We start from the raw sequence: 27,026 nt of genomic DNA, 5'->3' as shown, positions 1-27,026 counted from the left end.
ACCCTACCTATTGAAACAGACACTATACACTCAGAACACAGGACTCAGATGACTCAGAGTGGATCTGGCCTGAGAGTCTCTTTCCTGTGGTCTAGTTTCTATGGTTCCTTAAAATACTATGTAAGCTGCCAAGAGAGTGGAGCAATTAAAATTCCTACCTAGCTACAATACCTATAAACCACAATTTACCAACATAGTAAGATATACATAAAAGTCAAATAAGTGGCACTCACATGTCAGGGAAAACCAATGGCTTTCTAATTTGATGGACTTAAGGCTCACTAAAGAGGAAGAAAATTGTGTTTGGTACTAAATCCTAGCCAACTGCCTAGGATTAGCTAGGTAATGGGCTATAGAAAAAACCTTAGAAAAGAAACGATCACAACTTTGCCAGAACAGTATAATTCCTTATACTTTTTAAGTCATCCTTACACCAACAGAAAAGTGTAAGGATTTCTTCATAGCAAATGGAGACTACCACCAAAAACTACAGCTGGACAAAATGCAGAGGTCAATGAATTGTTGGAATTCTAGCTATAATAGATACATCTGCATCATAGCTCCTGCATCTATGACTTAGGGAACATCCAGAAAGAAGGGACAGACATTTTGTAAAATCCAGAATGCCAGAAATACTCCTGCGAAACAGTTTTGCCTAGAAATGGCTGCAAAAACAAGGCCAGAACAATGGCAATATCAACAGACAAGTTAATTTGTAAATCTCACAGGGTCTCACCCCTAGGCTAAGAACTATAGGCAACTAAAGGTTGCTGGGAGAAGGAGAATTAGACTCTTCCAGGATTAAGCCCCTTAACTGTTCATACAACATAGAGTGGTCAGCTCTGAAACCATATACACATAAATAACAAATAAATGCTCAGCAGATTGTGTGTGTTCATTGAAGGGATGTGGTCAATCGGCAATTATGATTAACCAGACTAGCTTTAATATATAATATTCAGCTTTAATAAAGGAAAGAAAAGGGAACTTACAAAAGCCAAGGTTCCATTAAGGAGCCCAAGGATAAACAAAGAGGGCAAACAAAAACACACTGATCTTTTAAAGGTATTTGGGGCCCTGGAGGGGGTCACGCCCCTCAGACAAAGGGATTGGTCAGTTCCCCCATCAGTTCATACACACACACACATATGCACACACATATACATAACAATAATAATCAAAGCAAGAGAGGCTATAAACTTGAGAATGGAGCAAGGCTATGAAAAGGTGCTGCGACCAGAAGCTTCAAGGGACTGGAGGGAGGGAGGAGTGGGGGAAGCGATGGAATAGAATTCTATGTCAATTAAAAAACATACACTTCTATGACTTTAGCAAAATATTTTTATTGTTTTGTGTAAAATTCTTCTTATACATGCATAATTCATATATTTGATCTTTTTATACTTGTCCATAGATCTGCTACTCTATTTTCACTTTACTTGTTATCTTGGTCATTATCATTCTGATTCATCTGTCTGGTCTTCAGTCAGTGATAATTTGTCCTCACTTTGGTCTGTTTATTGATTTATGTAGATCTTTTTATTTGACTTAGTGAACTTTTCCAGTATTTCATTTAATCTTTCCTGTGCTGTGCAGCATGGACATAATATTCAGTCTTGTTCACAACTCTGCAGTGAATCAAGTGCAGCCTTTTAACTCTTTAACATTTGTTTCATGGCATATAGTGAGGTGAGTCCCACGTGTGCATGGCATGATCAGTATTTACACTTGTTTCAGATGCCAATATCTCTTTGTAGACTAACTTTATAAGAAAATTTTCAATGTGTTGACTAGGGTTGGAAAAAAGGCATTGCTATAAAAATATCTTGGCATCAGCATCCCTTAGTTATTTAACCTTAATATTTTAAAATGCCTAAATCAATTGATATGTGTGTTTCTTTTTTTTATTTTTCCATTCAAAAATTTACACTTCCTCCCCTCCTCCCAATCCCCTCCTGCTCCTCCACTTCTCCTCCTCCCTCCCCCTCCCTGCTTGAGAGAGGGCAGGGAACCCTGCCCTGTGGGAAGTCCAAGGCCCTCCCCCCTACATCTAGGCCTAGGAAGCTGAAAAATTCATTTGTTTTTTATGTTTTGCATGCATACATAACTGCATACCACATGCATGCATGTAATTCACCAGGAGGTCAGAAGAGGGTGACTCATCCTCTGGAACTGAAGATGCAGATAGTTGTAAGCCACCATGCACATGGAATTGAACCCTGGTGCTTTGCAACAGTGGCCAGTGCTCTTAACCTCTGAGCCATTTCTCCAGACCCTGGTGTATATTTTCTTGATGTGTTAATAGTGAGTTTGTATTTACTATGGTATCTGATAAGATGCTCATGGCCTTCTACTCACAAACAGAATCACATTTTCGCTCAAAAGACAAGAGCAGCATTCATTTGAAGAAACATTATTTTTCACAGCACCATTAAATCCCTGTAGTGTAAACTCAGAGAGTAACAAATACAGGGGTTTCCAGATTCCAGGAGGTAACTGTGGGAACATAGCAGTAGGGAAGATGCAGAAAGCTTGAAGGTTGGCATAGGATGGTTGTAAGAACAAATCAAATGCTAAACAAGCAAGTAGAAATTCTGGCTCTCCTTTGTACTCACTAGAAAGATGCTACAGACAGTATGATTTCCAGTGTGGAAAGTGGTACAGTGCATTGTAGACGTTACCCAAAGGGCTTCCTGTAAATCTCAAACCTGCTAACTGATATTCATTCACTTATCCACATTTAAGTGCCCCAGTTTGCCTAACGAAGTAATATTATTTAAAGTACCATCTTTATAGTTACTTTCCGATGTACCAGCGGTCGGAGGGGTTTGGAAATAACCAAAATAGTCCTTTTATAGTAAATCAGTTTTAATAAAAGGAGAAAATAAGGGAACTTACAGAACCAAGGGTCCAGCGAAGCAGAAGGTAACGCGGGGGACAAGAACAGGGCTCCTTCCGGGGCCCCGAACCTTTTTAAGGGTACCCTACTCCCCTGGGGCAGCCACGCCCCTGAACGCAGGGATTGGGCCAGCTGCCCCAACATTCAGAACCAATGAGTATGCAGTATCTATGGCTAATACAGTGTATGATTAATGGCTATTGTGATTTATGTAATTGTTATATCTTTCTTTTTTAGATGAGAATGGTGAAAACTTAAAAATAAGACAAGTACAGAAGAAGACATAAGAAATCAACATTCACACACAAGTACCTCAAGTATGGAGAACCTGAGTTTGGATGCTCAACAACTGAGCAGAAAAGAGAAATGAAAGCTGAGAAGGAAGTGAGAGAGGAAGGCACAAATGAAGGCAGGCAGTTACCCCTGGGCAGCAGCTGTCTAGGGATCAGTTGTTCGGAAATGTTTGTTATCAAATGGCATAAGCACTGACCATCTGGTCGAGACTCACACCTGTCGTGATTTGAATGAAAATGGCATCCAAAGACTCAATGAGGGAGTGGCATTATTGAAGGTATGACCTTGTTGGAGTAGTTATGGCCTTGTTAGAGGAAGTGTGTCACGCTTTGGGGTTTCAGAAGCTCAAGCCAAGCCCAGTGTTACTCTTTTCCTGCGGCCTGCCAATCTGGATTTAGAACTCTTAGCTACTCTCCAGCATCATGTCTGCCTGCATGCTGCCATGCTTCCTGCCATGATGACAATGGACTGTAAGCCAATCGCTTTTGCAAGATGTCTGATCACACTGTGAACCCTGAAATTGCATTATTAACTGGAAAAACTGGTTTCTAGTTGTGGTGTGGCTCAGCCCTAACACATACCTTTAATCCAAGAGCTTTCTGCTTAAGTACTGTAAACAGGATTAAATAAAGTCAACCATAGGTCAAGAGACAGAACAAGAAACCAGTTGACAGGAAGTGAACATAGGATTATTAACAATAAAAAACAGAAAGTTAGAGAAAGACACGAGGATAGATAGAGAGACTCACAGAAAGTAGATGCTAGGGGCATTTTAGTTTGAGGGAAAAGAGAGAGTCCTGGAGGCTTCTGGGATGTCAGCAGAGAAGAAAGGTCAGCTGGATTCTTCCTCTGCCTCCCTGATCTAGCAGGCTTTGATCCAGGCATCTGGCTCTCAAGTCTTTTTTGGTAAAATTGAACAATTGAGATTTTGCTAGAAACAACAAGCCCTGATTAAATGTTTTCCTCCTTAAGAGTTGATGTGGTCATGGTGTCTCTTCACAGCAATAAAACCCTAAGACAATACTCAAGGCCCTTTCCTATTCATTCTCTGATTAAAGTTCTGGCCACACCTTGTGCCCCTCCTCCTTTCTACACATGGATGTGAAATCCTGATGTTCATTACTTAACCATTATCTTTGCTTGGATATTGTTTATTTTTCCAATTAATTCCCATCTGCTGCTTCTTAAACATTCGTATACATCCATGATTTGTTTCAAACATTTCTTTCCCAATCAAGTCTTCATTCACCTGTGAAATCAATAAATAATAGTCTTGAGTTTTGCAATAATCTCTGAGGTACAGTTATCATGTCTTGGCTTTACCATAGTCATCCCTTTGTCTTTTCTATCCTCTACTAATTAGAAATCGACCATAATTTGTGAAATCACTTGTTTTCTGTGTCTAACATGGAGTCAGTCACATGGAACATATTAAAAAAACTCGGTGGTCAATATTAATAACATGTGTGAGACCAGTTAAGGCAAGTTCCTCTAATCATCTACTCTTTGGTACATAGAATGATTTCTCCTCAGACTATGGGTGCAGAATGAATCAGAATTGAAACTAGCTTCTTATAACAACAGCACAACTCTTGAATTTGCTAGGGTCCATCAGAGGCCATACTATGTGCTGTGGAGGGCATCAGAATACATAGTTGCTAGATTCCTCTTTGTGATAAGAATTATTTGCACAGTTGATAAACATGAGAATTAAATTTAGAAAGAGTAAGTAATTGGTCAAAGTCTAGTCTCTAGAGATTAAAGGGTAGAGGAGGATGTTAAATTTAGAACCTACAGAAGTCAAGTCAAAACCTTTCCCCCTTTCTTAATAATGGTTGGTTCCTCCATATTATATTCATTTTCAACTCACTTTCTTGTCTTTCTTTTCTCTTCTTTTCTTTTCTATTCTTTAAATACATGCTGCTTCTCATATTGCATGGTAAAGATATACACTGATACCCTGAGACCCAAAGCTACAATGTTGGTTTCTCTAAAGGAATCAGTAAACAAATGAATGAACTTATAAATTAATATTTTTTTCTGGTTAACCTATTACATAACAATGTATATTTTAGACCTATTTTAAATACAGGTTGCAGAGTGATACCACAAGGAAAAAGAACTCATAAACATTTTGTGTGTGTGAAATATAGGCTACATTTAATAAAATTAGCAATTCAAATGGGAAATGTCCAGTGTACCAAAAATGTAAGTTGGAAAATATTCATGATGCTGGCCCAGTTATTGTCATTAGTGGACAGGGTGTATGACTCTACCATTCTATGATATTCTTTTCTTCAAAAATGATGCAAACATGAGATGATGAAAACTATGAAAAATAAACTCTGCAATACATAAACACATTATCTGTTGAATTATGCTTTCTGAAATATTTTTATTTCAGGGAAAATATATCCTAAAATTGCAAAGATTTCAGAAAATTTACAAATAAGATTGACTTAAAACTATCTTATTCACATTTGTTATGGATTTCTTCTGCACTGTTTTCTATGTACCTTTGTCTATTGAAATGGGCACACTAGATGAATTAGTATCATTCAACTGCTTATTTTATTAATTTATTCACTATTTTTCATACTCCAAGAAATTCACTTGTTTTTAAATCATTTTATTTCAGTAATGTCACTCTTGTCTCCACTAAAAAATTTGATTACACTTTCCCGAATCTGCCTGGTCTTGACTCCATAAACAATTGGGTTCATGGTAGCGGGCAGTAGTAGGTAGAGGTTGGCCACTGTGATGTGGATGTGGTGGGGAATCGTGCGTCCCCCAAAACGATGGGTGAAGAAATTAAAAAAGGCAGGCACATAAGTGATCACAATGGCACAGATGTGAGATGTGCAGGTGCTGAAGGCTTTGTGACGAGCATCTGTAGAGGACAGCTTCATTACTGCTCTCAATATCATTGTGTATGACACGGTGATACAGAATATGTCAAATGCACAAACCACAAGAGCAACTAACAGCCCATAGACTGCATTGACCTTGACATTGCCACAGGATATTTTGGCCACAGACATGTGGTCACAATAGGCGTGAGGGATGGTGTTGCCTCGGCAATAAGGCAGGCGCTTCGTGAGGAAAGTGAAAGGGAGGATAAATGCTACACTCCTCAAGAATGTAGCAAGACTAGCCTTGGCAATCACAGGGTTGGTCAGGATGGTTCCATAGCGTAAAGGGTAGCAGATGGCCACATAGCGATCCAGGGCCATAAGCATTAACATACCAGACTCTGTAGCTGTGAAGGTATGCACAAAAAACATCTGAACCAGGCAAGCTTCAAACCCAATCTTTTTGAGGTTGAACCAGAATATACACAGCATATTGGGCACAGTGGTAGTGCACAAGATTATATCAGTGAAGGAGAGCAGCGTTAGAAAGTAGTACATAGGTCGGTGTAAGATCTCCTCATGGCCAATGAGGTAGATAAGCCCACAGTTCCCCACAACAGCAATCATGTACATGAAGCAGAATGGCAGAGAGATCCAGACATGGGCATCTTCCAGCCCAGGGATACCATTCAAGATAAAGAAGTCTGGGGTCAGGCTGGAGCTGTTGGCTCCAGACATAATGGCTGGCAGGATGAGTGCATTTTTTTTCTTTAACAGTGTCTGTGTCCTGGAACAGAATATAAATCAAAGGTCAGTAGAGGATTAGGAAAATTAATCAAAAAAAACCCACTTTTTCCTTTTTAATTGATTTTTATTGAGCTCTACATTTTTCTCTGCTCCCCTCCCTGCCTCCCCAATCCCCATCAATGCTTCCCTAAGGTCCCCATGCTCCCAATTTACTCAGGAGATCTTGTCTTTTTCTAGTTCCCATGTAGATTAGATCTATGTAAGTCTCTCTTAGTCTCCTCATTGTTGTCTAAGTTCTCTGGGATTGTGATTTGTAGATTGGTTTTCTTTGCTTTATGTTTAAAAGCCACTTATGAGTGAGTACATGTGATAATTGTCTTTCTGTGCTGGGTTACCTCACTCAAAATGTTTTCTGGAATAGATAAGGAAAATGTGGTACATTTACACAATGGAGTACTACACAGCAGAAAAAATAATGACATCTTGAATTTTGCAGGAAAATGGATAGGGTAGGAAGTTAGTTTCTGTGAGAGCTCTGAAAGTAGAAGTGATTAAACTCTCTTGTACTCATTCTCTCTAGCTTCATGCCCAATTTTAACAACACCAACGACATGACACTGGCAAGTCACTCAGTCACTCATGCCCCAGAATTATCTTTTTGCACTGAGATAATTGCACCATGATGCTCACAGTGTTGCTTGAATTACCCAACAAGACAGTGTAAAATACTGTGCAAACATCGTGTGCAGTGAATATTGAGTAAATATAGCATCAATAAAGCATCAATCACTATTTCCACCTGTATCTTTAGATCCTATATCAATTCAGAGCATTCTAGCAGACGAGTTTTCCATTAACTGATGTATGTCAATTAAGTGAAGTTATTTTCATCCTGCTCAAAATCCAGACTTATTGTGGGAAATAATAGTGTAATGCTGCCTCAGATGTCTCTGTTTCTTCTAATACAAGCAGAGGGCAGACAGCATCCAAGGCACAAATAGAAAAAAAAAGGGGGGGCCCAGGATAAACAGATAAGCATGAGCTGCTGGGTCTCAATTGCTGACTTAGAAATTAAAACTGATAAACTCCCAAAGAAGCCATCACTGTGTCCCAAACATCAGCAATATGATAAAATGACATTCTGTAAATCACAGACAGATGAGTCAGCTGTTCCTTCGACTTCATTCGTATATACATCAGACTTTCCTCTAGCTCATCCGCACTCCTGTATGACACCTGCAGACTTACAGAACTCCTCTCTACCAAGGACTCCAAGTGTACACAATTGACTGGACCTAGGTAGGTGACATTAATCCTTCCTATTCTCCATTTAGCTCTCTCCACACTAGCCTTTAACCCTGCTGCAGTCTGCCTACATGATCCCCTGCTCCCAACCCATGTCCATTCCCTTGGGACACTGCCTATTGGTACAGATCTCTAGGGTCCCCCTAGTTCTTTCTCATTGCCCTTCCAGCTTTTCTTTATGGCTTCTCTGCATTCCTTTCTGATTCTCACCAGTCCACAAATCCTCTCTCTACTAGAGACTCCTCAACCAGCACACTTGAAACCCATAAATATTCTCACCAGGGACCCCACCACTGCCATACTAGGCTAGAAGTCAAAGTGGGTATCATAAACCAAAGAACAGAACACCTACCCAACCAAGAAAAAAAACAGATATCTACACATAACTCCAGATGTCTAGATCCCAATACAAAACAAGAAATTGAAGAACAAAGACAATATGTCTCCCTGCAGAAGCCAGAAACCTATTAGAATAGACTCCAAGAAAATCTACTTCTCTAAAGCATAAGACAAGCAGTTCAACAAAGTAATATGAAAATGTTCAAAGCCCTTCAAGTAGATATAGGTAAATGTTTTAACAAAGATAATGAAAATACAAATAATTGACTGAAATAATGAGAAAAATACAGGCTATACAGGATATGAAAGTAGAAGGAAATAGAACCGCTGAAGAAAACCCAAACTAAAGTAAGGCTGGACATGAAAATTCAGGGTAACAAACCAAAACCTCAGAGATAAGCTTCACCAACAGATAAAAAGCATGGTTTAATTACAAAACAATATTATTCATATTTTCCTGTCATCATTATTTAGCATATTCAAAATTAGTATCTATTTGCATTGCATTGTATTATAATGTTTATATTTAAATACTGTTATTTATGCTACTAACTTCAGTCTCATTTAGAGAATCATTAAATGATTTGGACTGAATTTTATGAATTTCTAATGTTGACAGAATTTTCTGTCGTGCCCGGTTCCTGCAGTCATTAAGTCCCAAAGAAATCACACAGAGGTCTACATTAATTATAAACTGATTGGCCTAGTATTTCAGGCTTCTTATTAACTCTTATAACATATATTAGCCCATAATCCTTGTCTGTGTTAGCCACGTGGCTTGGTACCATTTTTGGTGAGGCAGTCACATCTTGTGTCCTCTGCATCTGGGTCAGGACTGCAGACTAAAACTTCCCTCTTCCCAGAATTTTTGTTGCCCCACTTCTACTTCCTGCCTTTTAACCCCACCTATACTTTCTATCTGGCTACTGTCCAATCAGTGTTTTATTAAAAATAACATAAGGGATAGGATAAAAGACCATTGTCCCAAGCACTTCCCTCCTTTTTTTCTTTAAAAAAGCAAGAACTCTGAATCTAATATCTTTAGTTTAGCTTTTCTTCTGACCATTATCCATAACAACTTGACCAACACTCTAAGCAAAGGAAAATATCCATAGTCCATTTTTTTGGGAATGTTGGTGTAGTGTTCCAGGCTACTCCTGTTGATTGGGTGGCATTGATAATCTTACATGGACCTAAAGAAAATTTAGAATTACGGTCAAGTCCTGACTGGAAAATTCTGTGAGGCTTGATCATCTCAGGCAGCAGTCTTGAATCTATTCTGGATGTAGAACTCTGACATCTGGGCCATCTGCTCCTATCAGAGATTTCTCAGGTGGCCTTCCTTGATCAAACCTGTATTTCTTAACCTGAAATGGATCCGTGGCCTCTAATTTTTTTGTGGAAACAAGCAAAACCTCTTCTCCAAAGTAACACACCTTTTGACTTCAGTTTTGAAGTCAAGGCATTTTCGAAATACATGTCTTGGATTAATTCAGCAGCATTTATAAACAAATATTTTTTAGCAGCTTTTGCTCCATCCTCAGTATTCAAACAATTCAAAAAGATTGTAAAAGGAGACAGTTGCTTGATTATTCCTGGCCACTTAGCCCCAAAATGATCACACAGAAAATAAATCACTGCTTGGCCAGTTAGCTATAGCTTCTTATTGGCTAACTTTTACATATTAATTTAACCCATTTCTACTAATCTGTGTATCACCATGTGACTGTGGCTTACTGGCTAAAGTCTGGCTTCTGTCTCTGGCAGGGCTACATAGCTTCTCTCTCTGACTCTGCCCTTCTTTCTCCCAGCATTCAGTTTAGTTTGCCCCACCTGGCTGTGTTCCCCTATAGCTCTGCTACAGGCTCAAAGCAGTTTCTTTATTCATTAACCAATAAAAGCCACACATAGACAGAAGGACCTTCCACATCATTCTAAGATCACCATAAACAACTCATTTCTATTTTGTGTTATAAAGTTATATACAGCAGCCTTCTCGGTCTTAGCAATCATAAAAAAAATCCATGAACTCCAAAACATGCTGAAGATGCTCTGTGTCCCACAGTAAGAAATGCCCAGACAAGTTTTAAGTCATTTGAAAATAAATAAGCACTTTATATCACTAATAAAAATTTTCTTTTGTCTTTAATAAATGGCAAAATTATATGCATACCAAAGATCCAGTTTAAAATAAATTCCTTTCTGATTTATTTTCCAGTGTTTGGTTTGTATTCTTATTTGATAACACTATGTACATGAGGTTATGTAAAAATTTCCCAGAAGAAAAGGAGTCATAAATGGGAAGTGTTCTAAGTTCTGCTCTGTGCCATAGACAAATTACAATAGCTAGATGAGGAGTAGGCCTCCAATTAGTTCCTGGAATACAGCCATTAATGCAAATTATCTGTTAGAATAATCAACAGATTATACGAGATGTTTTACCCTTTAACAATTTAACAATGTCTTCAACATTCTTTAAGGCATGCTATTTTCTCAGGTTACACTAATCAGCCAAGTAGATAAATCTCTTATTCAACTCTATACAGCATAGATAACAGCCTCATTATATCATTGTATAAGAAAGGGAATGGAGGTGCAGGGTGACTCAAAAGTACCTTAGTTCACAAAAGCAAAGTGGTGACAAAAGTATAAATTTCCATTTGAAAGTTCATGAATTTCCATCACCATAGTAGATACACCCTAATGCTGAAAAACAGCTGCACAGGCTCATGAGATCAGAAGAACCCGATGCTCAGGTGCAAGAAAGAAAAAAATTATTTTTGGTTGTATCTTAACAGAGAAACGGAGAAAGACAGAACAAACACAAAAAGTTAAAGATAGTTGGTTCTTCATTGATGGAGCCCTTCATACAGAGCCTGTCTGTAAGACTGCCTGATTTTCAGGTCTGAACCAGTTCGCACAGATGCCATGTGACACCTGGCTGTGTGAGAGATTGCACTGAGGACTTCCATAGAATTCTCCTAACAAATCCTCCCAACTCCTTCTACTCTCTGTTTTTCTAATCTTGGGCAAACTCCCATTTTCCCGCCCAGACCATCCCACTAGAAGCAATTATGAAGATAATTAACTATTAGCTAAAGCAAAAATACTTTCCTCCTATAAGAACCTAAAACTGCCCAAACTTTGCTATCTCCGTGAAATTACAGATGGATGAAAATTGTTTCACAGTGTAGGGAGGCCACATTTTCTTTTTATTCCCCAAATGAATAGTTATGTATCATTGCACTAGTCAACAACCACACCCCAATCATTGTGTTTCTTATAATTTTCAAAAGCAAGAGTCTTTGAAAGTTATCCCAGCTTACCTTGGAGTCAACAAAGACAAGACTGGAGTACATGACTGAGCATCAGGAATTCTCTGACAATCAGATTTGACCTGAAGGCTTCACAGCCTTTTGAGAAATTCATAACTTTGAGTTGGTGCACCTGATTGGGTCTTTTCAGTTCACTTTCCCGGGAGACCTAGAGAGAAGGATAGAACCTTTGGGACTCTTGTGATAATTTCTGCACTTAATAGTTCTTTAAACACTGGTGAAACTAAAGAAAAATAATATCATAGTTTTTCAAAAGGGCTTTAGAGACAGCACATACAAGACACACACATGTTCAAACAAAATCAAATCCCAACACCAAGAAGAAGAACCAGACTTTACGTCCCATCCCTAACCAAGATGCTGCTGATACCTACTGGGATAGGGAAAATCAGTTTTCTCCAGTTAAGTGTTACTAGGTATATTAACTACACTCCAGAACAGGCAGGCACCATGCCCAGGAGTAGATAGCAAACATAAAACTGACTACATAATTTTTGGTTGTTTTGTTTTGTTTGTGTATTTTTGTCTTGTTGGGGTTTTATTTTGATTTTTGTCTTTTGCTTGTTTGTTGTTTGGGGAGGGGATGTGATTAGGAGGATCTGGAATGAGTTTCAGGAAGGAAAAAAACATGACTAAAACATATTGCATAAAAAATGTAAAGAAAAATAAGAAAAATGACATTGATGTTATATGTATTCTTCTGTGTGTATATAACTTTTGACCAATAGCTATGATAGTCATAAAATTAATCTTCATTCCATTCATCTGATCACAGGTTAATTTTACCACACATATGCATATGTATGTACATAAACACTTATATGTTATCACAATTCATGAGATTTTTGAAAAAAAGACAGAGAAGCTGACACGCAAAATCATATATTTTCTAAAAAGTTACACAGAAGTGTTTTCTATCTAGTTTATATTCATTCTAAGTTTATCAATTATTTAATGTATATGTAAAATTTACATGTCTGCATAAACACACACATTTACTATTTTGGACTTGACAATGTCATATATCCTTCCATATAATTTGTTGGCCTAATTTCCTCTTATATATTTCATTGTGAAAAGATTGATACTAAAGGGATTTGGAAAAACAATTACAAATTATTTTTATCATTTCAGATATTGAATATGTAAAGATTTCTGCCAGACTCAGAGCAAATGCTTGAAGTCATTTTTCAGCCTCCATGGAAGAAGAAGGAAAAGAAGTAGGAGGAGGAGCTGAGGAAGATAGGGAGGAGGAGAAGGAGCAACATGGGGGAGGTCATACTTCACCGTTTATTGAAGCATGCCAGTCTCAGTCACTTGCAGCTACCACATCAAGCATAGACTGGCACACATCATTGACCAAAGTAGCATCAGCTTCTCATTAAGTTCTGTATCACTATCTTTGTCATCAGACAATATTATTTTCAGGTTTTACTGAGGATAAATGAAAGCATACTCCCCAAATGTGACTATGATTGTTCACATACCCACCTGAGCATTGACAAACAGGCCACAGATGTGTAGCATGCCCATTCAATAGTATTTATCTTCTCTAAACACGTTTCATTGTCTTCCCCTCTCTATCACATATCTTTTACTTTTCATGCTTGATATCACCACATAAATTTAAAAGCAAAAGTAAAAATAAAGCCTTCTTTCACTAAGTTGCTCTTAATGGGTATTTTATCATCATAACACAAAAAGTAACAAACACACCTTTATTTATTTATTTCTAGAATGCCTTTACAGGGCACATGTCCAACAGAAATGAATAACATGTTTAAAAGGCTTCTGCAAACTTCCATTCATTGCAGCTGCATTTATAAAACCAAGAAACAGAAGCAAGCTAAGTGTTCAACAAATGATCAATCAATAAAGAAAAGAAGGTTTGTCTATGTAAGAAAATAGTATTTGTGCAGAAAAAAGGATGAAATCCTATCATTTGCAACATAGATGAAAGTGGAAATCAAAGAACATATCATGTGAGTGCCCCATGATTTCATTAATTTGTAAAACATAAAAAGAACATAGAAACCTCCTTTTGTTTATTTCAGAGCAGTTGAGAGAGGTCCCCAGATCCTGGGAAAGTGCACTGTAAATGGGGCAAGATTGGTCAGAAGATAGGTACTAAGATACAATTAAATAAAAGTAAGAAGCTATGGTACACTGTTGTATAGTGAGCTAACTAGCTAAGACAGTTGGACAGCTTTAAATGTCAGATGTACATGACTTCCCAGCCAGCAATTCTACTGAGGACAAAGTATGTTGGTGTCAGGATATAGCTGCTAGCCCAATGCCTCGTATTCAGTTGGAAACAGCTGAGTTCCTATGTCAATAAAAGTGCCTTTTAGTGAAGACAGTAATTACAGCATTTTTTTTTTCAGAGGCAGGACAGAAGTAATTTGCTCAATATAAATAAAGACTATAGACATGCTTGCCAGAAGACCAGGTAAACCACACCAATCCACAGATTTTGCCCACTCTCTTGGTTCCCTCACCCAGACACCCTTTGCATGCCAGTCAGAAGGCTGAAACTTGAGCAGAGACTCCCTGCTGGACCAGAAGTCAAACCAGCCACTGGAACTCCAGGCCTCAACTTAGATGATCAACCACAGGCCACACAAGCCAGAAGACCAGAGAGAAAACAGAAACCAAGGAATAAAATACCCACCCAACAAAGACAAACCCAGAAATTGGCACCTGAACCTATAATCAACCCAAACTCAGATGTCTAGAGGCCAGCATAAGAACCCAATCAACAACACTAGGGGAAATATTACACTACCAGAGAGCCCAGTTATCCTACTACAGCAAGCCCTGAAAATTCCAATACAGCTGAATTACAATATAAAGACCTTAAAACTAACTTAATTAAGATGATAAGGTCCTTAAAGAAGAAATTAATAAATCCCTTAAAGAAATTGATGAAAAAACAAATTCCCAAAATGGAGGAAATGAGTAAATTGCCTAAAGAAAGCCAAGAAAAAACAAACAGTTGAAGGAAATGTATAAAACTGCTCAATACCTGAAAATGGAAATAGAAGCAGTAAAGAAAACATAAACTGAGGGAATTCTGGAGACAAAAATTCTCAGTGAGCAAACAGAAACTACAGACATAAGCATTACTAACAGAGATGTAAGAGATAATTGCAGCCATTGAAGAAACATAGAAGAGATAGATACATGGGTCAAAGAAAATGTTAAATGTAAAAGATTCCTGACAGAAAACATCCAGGAAATCTGGGATACTATAAAAAGACCAAACTTAAGAATAAAAAAGAATAGAAGGAGAAGAAAGAATCTCAGTACAAAGGCCCAGAAAATATTTTCAACAAAATCATAGAAAAAAATCTTCCTAACCTAAAGAAGGAGATGTCTATAAAGGTACAAGAAGCTTACAGAAAACCAAATAGACTGGAACAGAAAAGAAAGTGCACTAACCACATAATAATAAAAACACTAAACCTACAGAACAAAGAAACAATATTAAAAATTGTAAGGGAAAAAGAGCAAGTTAACATATAAAAGTAGACCTATCAGAATTATACCTAACTTCTCACTTGAGAGTCTAAAATTCAGAAGGGCCAGGATAGATGTTCTATGGAATCTAAGAAACAGTAGATGTAAGCCCAGTCTACTATACTCAGCAAAACTTCCATTACCATAGACGGAGAAAATAAGACATGCCACAATAAAGTCAAATTTGAACAACATCTATAAATCCAGACTTATAGACAACACTAGAAAGGCAACTCCAACCCAAGGTAGTAAACTATACCTACAAAAATCCAGGAAATAAAGAATCTCATACCAAAAAAAAAAAACCAAACAAAAGAAGGGAAATTCTCTCTCTGTCTCTGTCTCTGTCTCTGTCTCTCTCTGTCTCTCTCTGTCTCTCTCTGTCTCTCTCTCTCTCTCACACACACACACACACACAAACACACCACCACCACCACCACCACAACCACAACCACTACAAACAACAACAAGAGCAAAATAACAGGAATTAAAGTCATTGGTCATTGATATATCTTAATACCAATTGATTCAATTTCCCAATAAAAAGACAGAGACTAACATAATGGATGTGAAAACAGGATCCATCCTTCTCCTGCATACAAGAAACACACCTCAACATCAAAATCAGGCATTAACTCAGGGTAAAGGACTGTAAAAAGATTTGCCAAGCAAATTCACCTAAGGAACAAGCTGGTATAGCCATTCTAGTATCTAATAAAATAGACTTCAAGCCATAATTAATTAAAAAAAAGACAGGGAAAGACACTTTATACTCATCTAAGGAATAATTCACCAAGATAATGTTTCAAATCTTAACATCTATGCCTTGAATGCAAGAACACCCACACTTGAAAAAGAAACATTGCTGAAACTTAAATAACACATTGACCCTCACATATTAATAGTGGGAAACTTCAATACCCTGCTATCACCAATGGATGCATCATCCACACAAAAACTAAACAGAGAAATACTGGACCTAGCAGACAGTACAAACCAGATGGACCTAAAAGATATTTATAAAACATTTCACCCAAGAAAAAGGAATATACCTACTCAACACTTCATGGAACTTTCTCCAAAATTGACCAAATACTTGGTCACAAAACAAGTCTCAAAAATATAAGAAATTTGAAATAATCCACCTCATCCTATCAGACCACCACAGATAAAAGCTGGATTTCAACAACAGAAACAACAGAAGGTCTACAAACTCACAAAGATTGGATAATTCTCTACTTGGTCAAGGCATTAAATAAAGAAAGAAATAAAAGACTTCCTAGAATTCAATGAAAATGAATGTACAACATACCCAAACTTATGAGATACAAATGAAAGCTGCAGTGAGGAAAAGTTCTTAGTACCAAGTGCCTACATAAAAAATAATTGGAGAGAACTCATACTAGCAACTTAACAGCACATCTGAAAACTCTAGAAAAACAACAACAACAAAGCAAGCACACCAAAGATGAATAGATGGCAGAAAATAATCAAATGAGGGTTGGAATCAATAAAATAGAACAAAGAGAACAATACAAAGAATCAATGAAACAAAGAGTTGGTTCTTTGAGAAAATTAACAAGATAGACAAACTGTTATCCAGACTAACTAATCAACCCAGTCACAAAAGCTTTGACCCATAACCTATCCTGCCTGCAAGATGTGTTGGGGCAATGGTGGTTCAGAGTTTGTGGAAGTATGTAACAAATGACTGGTCTAACTTGAGGCCAAGCCACAACAGGGAACCCGTGCCAGGGTTTATAGTGATATTTTATTTATGTTTTGATAAATAAAGCTTGTCTGGAGATCAGAGGGTAAAACAAAGCCACTGGAGGTCAGGCAGTGGTATCACACACCTTTAATCCTAGTACTAGGCAGTCACATGTATTTAACCCCAGAACTAAAAGGGAATATAAAATGGGAGGAGACAGAAGCTCAGGGTTCAGTCTGCAGTTGCCCAGCCTTGATAAAGATAAGAGTTCTTTAGTGGCTTGGCTGTTTTGCTTTCTGATCTTCAGCTTGAATCCCAATATCTGTCTCTGGGTTTTTATTATTTGTGCTACATGTGGCACCCAATGTTTGGGTACAAATTCATGAAAAAGCCACCAGCACAAGCCAGAACTTTACATGGGACTCTAGCCCCACCCAGCTATGGTTTATTTTCTTTTTCCCCCAAGCCTCAGGCAGCCCTGCTACATGTGCTTTTCTGAACCCCTGTGCATTTTTCAGGTAGCCCCCTCTCTGTCTCTGCCTCTCTCTCTCTCCACTATGAGTTGTAGGATCTCCTGAACCCCTTCTCAGGCTCCTGCCAAACTAGGTCGCTGCCTTGAAATCCAGTCAGGCTTTTACTCTTCTACACAGTAACGATAAGCCTCACATCTTCATCAACATTATCAGTATATTTGGTAAAACAACCAGGAATTCTTAAAGGAAGGAATTAGTTAAAAGAGAAAGTTTTTTTTCTCCCACATTAAAAAATGAAAAAAACCATTACAATGGAGAGATTTGGGTTTCTGTATGCTAGACAGTTTGAAAATGGAATGATTAAATGAGAGGATATCTAATCTAGATGGGATTTATGTAATGCCAATTGCAAACATTATTAATTTTATCGTTTTTGTCTTATCACTGAAAGGTTGGTTAATCTGAGTGCTAAGATACATGCCTTAGAAAAATCTAATAAACCAGATCACAGAGATGTTCAAATCTAAACAGAAGAATTTAATGGAGAGCCAATTTCAGCATTACATTATAAGAATATAGAGTAGCAGCCTAAGATTTTCAGATAACCAACCTTAAAATATCTATATCCAATTGAATGATTAGAAACCCACCCACCTCACCACTTGGAATGAAAAAGGGGATGATATAGATATGACAGGATAAAAGGGTAGAAACTACTTTGAAAAGAAAAAAGGGATGATATAGATAAGATAAAAAGGTAGATTATTGAATCTACTTTTAAAGAGCAACTACTAGTATTAAATGTTTCACATTGGATTAGACTTTTGTATAGTGTATACAAATTTAAGATTAATTTTGTTAGAACATACTATACAAACATTTCTACTCTTGTTCAAGGTATTGTACCTAAATAACTTATTTAACAATGTAATGTAAATTTTTGTCCTTGGAAATTATTATTACCAACTGTTTAGGATAATAAGGAAATGCAGATTAGTAGTTAATCACATATTATATTCTAATTTGTAGTCACAGTAGGTATCTTTGTCCTCCTCTTGAAGCTCCCTGTACCCAAAGAAGAGGGAGATTAAAGATTACAGGAGCCAGAAGAATCAAGAACAGCAGGAGAACATGGCCCACAGATTCAACTAAACAGGGTTCATAGCAACTCACAGAGACCCAAGTGGCAATCACAGAGTGCATGGGTCTGCAAGAGGTCCTCTGCGTATATGTTGTAGTTGTTTAGCTTGGGGGTTTTTATGGGGCTCCTAACAGTGGGGGTACAGGTATCTCTGACTTTTTTGCCTGTTCTTGGGACCTTTTCCCTTCCCAGTTGCCCCTTACAGCCTTTCTATGAGGGTTTGTGCCTAGTCTTATTGTCTTTATTTAATACCATGTTTTGCTATCCCTAGGAGGCCCACTTTTTTCTGGAGGGAAATGTAGGAGCAGTGGATCTGGGGGATAAGAGAAGGGTGGCTGGGAGGAGTGAAGGGATGGGAGGCTGTAGTTGGGATGTATGCTATGAGAGAAGAAAAAAGAAAAAGAAAAAATAACGAATATAGAACTTTATTTTTACATAGCCTAGTTATTTGCCCTACTACATGTCCCTATAACCAATGACTAAGTCAAAAGGCCGTTATTAAACATAATGTCTTGGTCCTCACCTGACTCTGTTCTATACTGTAAACTCAATTGACACAAGCCTCCTCATAGTCCTAAAATAGCTATTAAAGCTTGATGTTTTTCCCCTTCAGTCAATCTACAATTATGGACTCTTCACACAGTTTGCCTTCCCCTAAATTCTCTCATGTTTACTGGACTGCACCCCATTGAATCACTTGCATCTATTGAGACTTCCTTTGATTTAGTTTGCTAAGTCTGGATGTTATATATCAGAATAATCAAAGACAGAAAACATGGAAAATCAAAAGATTTGAAGAGGTGCTAAGGAGTTAAGAAGGTTTGCACATCTCACAGAAGCCTAGAGTTTGATTCCCAGCACCTATGTTGGGCATTGCACCTATGTTCTGAAACTACAGCCCCAGGGGATCCTATACCCTTTTTTGCATCCACAGTTGCTGCAGACATACAGACACACATACACATAGATAAAAATGAAAATAGTTTTAAAGTGAAATAATTAATTAAAACTCACATCATAAAATAAACTTGCAATTCTCAACCATCCCTAGCCGTCCTAGCACAGCACCCCTTCATAGCTTTTCTGTACTCCACGACAATATTATATACTGACCCTTGGTAGAAAGTTAAAAAGAAAAAGAAAAGACAAAAGAAGAAAGAAAAGAAACACAGAAAGAAAAAGTCCAAGCACTTCTATTTTGTTTAGAGAGATCCCTCCATGACAAAAAGAAACCCAAGAACTATAGTCACAATAATTAGAAAAAATAACCATTCATAGATATAAAGATACACAAATCCTCAAGAGAATGTATAGAAATGCATGTTATTTTAAATGTTTTTATTAATTTTTTAGCTAATGACCACCTACTATTTCTGAACTCACAGTATAAGTAAATTTAATTAAATCACATACATTTATAACCTTATTTAAATTTTTTATTTAAAAAAATAATATAAAATATTTTGGCCATGCTTCCCCCAACTTGTCCCAGGAGTACCTCCATACTCACCCAATTTCGTGGACCTTCCCCCGTCAAAATAAAAAGCAAACCAGCATCACAGAACAACAACAACAAAACCCCAAAATTAAAACAAATAACAAAACAAAAATTTCCAAAATGAAACAAAAGACATCCTTCCATACACACACAAACAACAGAATTCATTTTGTTTCTAATTATTTTAACCAGTAATCTCTAACTTCTAATCCCACCGTGGGACGGGAGTTACTTCCTGGACATCTCTTCTTTGGGGGATTAAAGAAAGATTTTTATTTTAATTCCCTGTATATGTAGCACCTTGTATCACTATTTCCCATGAGGCTGTGTGGTCTCTAGAGACTGTTAAGCCCTGTTTTACATAGAGACTTGGTACTTCAGAGAGTAAAAGATCATGTATGTTTCTTGTAGACTCTCAGCTGGGCAATACAGTCTTCAGGCGACACCAGCTGCTGCCATTATACATAATCCTGAGTCCTTTCCCTGGCATGAGCAGGCCTCAGGCTCCTTCTCTGCAGCTTCAGTAAGGTAAAGATTGATTTCTGCTCTCCGGATAATCTGATCCCTTGCTCATTGTGCAACAAAGCTGGGTGTCATTTCAGCCTACCTGTGTCATCACAAGAAACAAATGGGTCAGGAACTGACCTGTTGAGGATACTGTCTGTGATTTGTTAGCCTGAGAATATTAACAAGAGATGTTCATTCAAAGTAGATACAGTATTGTGTGAGATGGGGAGTCTCATCTCAAGGTGAGATGCTCTTGACATGTCTTTAGAATATAGTAAAGCCTCCATTTATTTATTTATTTGTTCAATTATTTGTTACCAGAGATAAACATGTAGGATTACACAATAAACTCACTAAGGTCCCTTAAACCAACGTTAAGTGGATCAGCACTACTCTCTAACTACTAGACTGTCTTTACTAATTCCTTCCCTTTCTTCAGTTCAGCTATGCAACTTGCAGTCAACACAACTTTAACTGGCCAGAGTATTTTTTTAATTAGTACTTTTCTCATTCAAAAATAAAATTTGTAACAAATTTAGCCAATGCACTAAAACAATTCACAGAACAATAAAGGGGTAAAGTGAATATAAATTGTCCTATTATAAGTGTTTAGATTACTGACTCTATTGAAATGAAGAGAGAAATTTCTATTGAAATGGAGAAAGAGGGGTTATGGGTACCATTTGCTTCACCAGCACTTAACTCAAAAATCACAAAATTCTGTGTTCTTGGGAAAGTTATTGGATATACTCTCTTTGTTAGTTAAAAGTATTGGGTTGTAGACTTATTATAATAATGCAACCAAGTTCACAAATAATTCAAATAATAACTAAGGAATAGTAAATGAATGACTGCACATAACCAAAAAGAACTGCTACTTTTTTTTACCCAGACATATTGACCGATATGAGATGTAAACTTGCTATTTCTGTGCAAAAGGAACCTAAAACAGCTGAGGTCTTAGTCTGGCAAGAGTTAGCACAGGTGCTGTTGCCATACAATGGCAAATATCTGAGTTCTTCCAAAGTTTAACAAGATAGATTCCATACACTTAAGATATTCTGGAACTGACATTTTGAAACTACAGTCACAACTAAACAGAAATCACATCAGAGTCTAGGCATGCCCTTTTTGGACTTGCTTATTACAGATGTTCTCCAGTAGACTGGGAAAAGGAGTAGTCAGATAGATCATAAGATTATATTTTGTGACTTTGTCCCTGAATTCCTAAGATAAAATGTTTCTGGCCTGGAGATCACTGCTAGAGATATTTGTAGTATGAGGGTGAAACCAAACAGAAAGGCCAGTCTCCTGGTCTCTTTAGACCTGGACACTGGGACCAAGTGATAATACAAAGGAGTCTGTCTTCTGTTTCAACAGCCAAAGGCATGCATGACAAGCCAAAGGCAGCAAACATTTTGCATCAAATGGCTGCCCAGTGGGGGATGAGGACCCAGCAGAGGCACCAGTCATAACATTAGTTCCTGGGTTTCCCAGGAGATCCTGGAGCTCAGGTACCTTGATCAGGTAATGCACTTATTGTTACCAAAGGGGTGAAGAAAGCAGGAAGCCTGTGCAGAGCACTGATGAGCTGAGCTGTTTCATTTACTACTTAATTAAACAAATGAGAGACTGAGTCACCAAGGCTGTTAGCCCACAAGTCTTACATTGGCTTAGTTTTGATTACTGTAACCAATAGATTGACTAAATGAGAAAAATCACAAGATTTGTCGAAATTAATCTCTACTAGCAGGCAAATCAAAGATTCTGTATCTAGTGAGAGTAGCCAACCCCGTGCTCTTGAAAGCACTTAGTTCTCTTTTAAAGACTGGCACTTCTGTGTACTCTGAGAAGACTTATGGAGAGAAGTGGAATAGCATACATGCCTTTAGTACACTTGTATTTCATCTTGCATAAGGCAATAGATGTGGATATGATTTAAGTTTTTTGCATGTGGACAGAAGCCTATCCCAGTACCATTTACTAAAGGGAATTTGCTTTCCTAGTTATATGTTGTTGCCATCCTTTTAAAAAGTAAATTTTGTGAGGTCCTACTCCTAGATAAAGGAATACAGGCAACTATTTAACCTCTCCCAGGGATGAGTCCACTTAATGGTTGTCCAATGCAGAGTGGTCAGCTTTGAAACCATAAACACATCAACAGCAGAAATGGACTTATATGACTGAATTCATATTTGTACCTATAGATGAACACATGCACATATAGTTTAGAAAGATTACATACTATCAACTTGATAGTGGGGGGACATGGAAGAGGATTAAGAATGGGTGTATTGGAGAGGTTGGGGGAAGGGAAGGGAAAAGAGATGGAATTTTATTTCAATTTCAATAAAAACATTAAAAATATTAATTTAGTTACTAATATATGGATATATTTCTGGGATTCCTATTCTGTTCCATTGGTCCATGTGTCTGTTTTTATTCCAATACCATTTTGTTGAAGCTACTACATTTGTGATATATTGCATTTATTAACTTTTATGGTATGCTGAACCAAACTTTCTTCCCTTATTGAGTCTGCTTGATCATAATAAATGACATTTTTATTGTGCTTTTTTTATTTGCTAGAATTTTTTGAGGTTTTTACACTTGGCTTCATCAAAAATATAGACCATAGTTTTCTCTCTCCTTTCCTCTTCTTTCTTTCTCTCTATTCCTTTCCTTCCTTCCTTCTTTTTTCTTCTCTATTTTTTCCTATAATGTTTATTCACCTTTGGTATCAGGATGGTAATTGTTTTTTTAAAATGAGTTTCAAAGTATTGTCTTCTCTTTATATTGTCCACTCTTTAAATTATTGGTAAGATTCATGGGTGAACATATCAGGTCCTAGGCTTTAATTTGCTAATTATCTAATCTCTTTATTGGTTATTGATTTGCTAGCATAGTGTTGTGCATAATAAACTCTTCACAGATTACATATGGTAAATCACACTGTTGACATAGAATAAACTGAAATGCAAAGAAAAAGTTATTTAAGGGAAATAATGATAATCTTACCACCACATGCTGACACAAAAAATTAATTTAATATAAAAAAATTTCTAGTGCACTTCATATGTAATGATTTACCCCTGTAAGTTATGTCCTATTTCAAGGCAGGTTAAATAATCAAAGACTTATAAGTATTGGTATAATACATGAATAACAATTTTATCTTATGTGAATAGTGATTTTATTAGCATATATTAATTACCCATAACAGATTTCATTGCACTACTTAACATACTCTTATTTTAACCACATTCCTCCACTACCCTCCCTTGTCTCCCTCCAATGTCTACTGATTCTTTTGGTTTTCTCATCTACTCATGTCTTCAAAAAACAATGTGTGAATCACTTAGTTTAGTTAAAGCTAATTACAAGACTAGAGTGGGGAGTTATTTTAGGAGTATGGCATTTTGCCACTGGCTAGTTCTCTCTCTCTCTCTCTCTCTCTCTCTCTCTCTCTCTCTCTCTCTCTCTCTCTCTCTCTCTCTCTCTCTCTCTGTATGTGTGTGTGTGTGTGTGTTTGAGAGAGAGACACACACAGAGAGACAGAGAGACAGAAAGAGAGAGAGAGCCCTATTAAACATCTCATTCCCCCAGTTTGTGCTTCTATTTAATGGTAAAAATATTATACCTCCAAGGCTTTAAAATCAAACTTAGATAGTTTAAAAGACTGTTAAATTATTGCCTTGAATATTAGTATTATCCAATAATTGTGCCCTTTAAATGTCACCAGAATGCAAAACAACTGATACTACTTATAAATGTAATCTTACTATAGTTTTATGTTTTCACCTGGAAATAAACTAATCAATCCTTTTTGTTTTGTTTTAATTCATTTCCTCAGGATAGAGACTCTGGAACAATAGAGTGTGTTCAGTGAATTAGCTGTGCTGTTTCCAATAACTCATATGCAGCCCCACAGTCTTTCATTCTTAATGAAATTCCTGGACTGGAAGCATTGCACACATGGATCTCCCTTCCACTCTGTACAATGTACATCATCTCCCTGGTGGGCAACTTTGGCCTTGTGTACCTCATCTATTATGAGGAATCATTACATCGCCCAATGTATTTCTTTCTGGCTATGCTTTCCCTTGCTGATCTGTTTACCTGTACAACCACTCTTCCCAATACCCTCTTCATCTTTTGATTCAAACTCAAGGAAATTAGCTTCACTGCTTGCCTAGTTCAGATGATCTTTGTACATGGGTTCACGGGAGTGGAGTCTGGGGTGCTCATGCTCATGGCCCTGGACTGCTATGTGGCCATTTGCTACCCACTACGTTATGCTACCATAATTACCAACTCTGTCATTGCCAAAGTTGGGCTTGCCACCTTCTTGAGAGGTGTGTTGCTGATGATTCCTTTTCCATTCTTGGTTAAACGTTTGCCCTTCTGCCAAGTCAATGTCATCTCCCATACATATTGTTTTTGTTTTTTTTTTTTTTTTTTTTTTTTTTTTTTTTTTTTTTTTTTTTTTGGTTTTTCGAGACAGGGTTTCTCTGCAGCTTTAGAGCCTGCCCTGGAGCTAGCTCTTGTAGACCAGGCTGGTCTCGAACTCACAGAGATCCGCCTGCCTCTGCCTCCCGAGTGCTGGGATTAAAGGCGTGCGCCACCACCGCCCGGCTCCCATACATATTGTGACCACATGTCTGTGGTAAAGTTATCCTGTGCTAGCATCAAAATCAATGTCATTTATGGTCTCATGGTTGCACTCCTGATTGGTGTGTTTGACATTTGCTGTGTCTCTGTGTCCTACATTATGATCCACCGGGCAGTGGTCAGCCTGTCCTCAGCAGATGCTCGGCAGATGGCCTTCAGCACCTGCACTGCCCACATATCTGCCATTATCATCACTTATGTTCCAGCCTTCTTTACTTTCTTTACTCATCGTTTTGGGGTTCACACTATCCCTCCTTCTCTTCACATCATTGTAGCTAATCTTTATCTTCTTCCTCCAACTCTAAATCCCATTGTTTATGGAATGAAGACCAAACAAATCAGAGACAGCATCATTAAATTCTTTCACGGTGAAAAACGTTCAAGGTGACTCAAGTAAAATTTCTTGACCTTTTAAAAGTATGTAGAGGAATTGTCAATAAAACTCTAACAAGGAGGAAACCATGAGTATTTTCCATTACCTCTTCAACAATGTTGAGGAAAATTTGTATATGGGTTTATATCTCAATGCTTTTCCTATATTTTCTTTTCATCTTACTTTTAAAAAATAATTTATCTTTACTTGTCTGATAAGACTTTGTTTATCATGCACAACATGGTATTTTAAAGTAAAGAGATATATCTGTTATAATTAAGTCTAGTTAATCTCTCAAATACAGAAGTAGAATGATGCTTTTCACCTCCAGCCCTAGGCAAACTCACTGATATGGTATAACAATGATTTCCCTCCAACAGATCCATTTCAGACATATTGCATCTTTTTAGTGATTCCTTAAATTTTTTGTTCATATTGGTTATCTATCTATCTATCTATCTATCTATCATCTATCTATCTATCTATCTATCTATCATCTATCTATCTATCTATCTATCTATCATCTATCTATCTATCTATCTATCTATCTATCTATCTATCTAGTTTCTTTAATATCGGAAATACTGAAGATAAAGTTAATCACATGAATTAATTGAATAAATATGTAACTTCTCTCTATATTAAGTTCAAAAGGTTTGCCCTGTCATTAAAGTTTCTAGAATGGACACACACTTCTTACTCAAAAGCATAAATGTTTTAAGAGTCATGGTGATTGAACCATCTGGTATAGGGTATACGCCTTCAAGTTTCAGGCCAATTAATTGGTAAAATGAGTGGTAAGTTTGTTCATTTACTTATACTTATTTTTCATTTTCCAAATTAATGAGTATTTTTATTTGTTCATGTTACAGGATATTTAATAACACTGTAAACCCCCAAATTGCATTGCTTATTGGAAAAACCTATTTTTAATGATGGTATAGCTCATCCCTAGAGCTTTCTGCTTGAATATTGTAAACAAGATTAAAGTCAGACATAGATTGCAATATTGTAAACAAGATTAAATAAAGTCAGCCACAGGAGCAAGCAACCAGTTGACAGGAAGTGAACATAAGAAAAAAACATAAAGAGTAAGAAGGAATCAGGAGGATGGATAGAGAGATGCACAGGAAATAGAAGGGAAGGATGTTTAGTTTGACGAGTTTTGTTTGAGATGGTGTAGGAGAAAGCTCTTTTTCTGGAACATTGGCAGAGCAGGAAGGTCAGCTGGGTGCTTTCTTCTGCCTCTCCGAGCTAGCAGGTTTTCACACCAGCATTTGGTTGCAGGGTCTTTATTTGTAAAATTGAATGAGTGAGATTTAGTCAAAACAACATGCTCAACTGAAGCCTATACTGGACTCT

The 27,026-nt window shown here is 37.3% G+C and overlaps 2 protein-coding genes across 2 annotated transcripts; one reads left to right on the top strand and one right to left on the bottom strand.

The window, feature by feature from the left end:
- Positions 1 to 5,817: 5,817 nt before the first annotated feature.
- Positions 5,818 to 6,783, bottom strand: LOC119827116 (olfactory receptor 52N2-like). Its single transcript, XM_038348557.1, has one exon. The coding sequence runs from the start codon at positions 6,781 to 6,783 to the stop codon at positions 5,818 to 5,820; it is 966 nt and encodes a 321-aa protein (XP_038204485.1).
- Positions 6,784 to 7,829: 1,046 nt separating this feature from the next.
- LOC119821558 (olfactory receptor 52N5-like) lies at positions 7,830 to 25,679 on the top strand. The gene is given in 3 exon segments (XM_042055884.1): positions 7,830 to 8,019; positions 24,544 to 25,048; positions 25,259 to 25,679. Coding segments are annotated over 3 exon segments (1,116 nt in total).
- The last annotated feature ends 1,347 nt before the right edge of the window (positions 25,680 to 27,026 follow it).

This window comes from Arvicola amphibius, chromosome 1, assembly GCF_903992535.2.
Source record: "Arvicola amphibius chromosome 1, mArvAmp1.2, whole genome shotgun sequence".
NCBI classification, from domain to species: Eukaryota; Metazoa; Chordata; class Mammalia; order Rodentia; family Cricetidae; genus Arvicola; species Arvicola amphibius.
This window is presented reverse-complemented; position numbering and strand designations above follow the sequence as displayed.

Bases quoted from the DNA above. Each gene is read 5' to 3' on its own strand.
- LOC119827116 (XM_038348557.1), bottom strand. From the start codon at position 6,783: ATGTCTGGAGCCAACAGCTCCAGCCTGACCCCAGACTTCTTTATCTTG.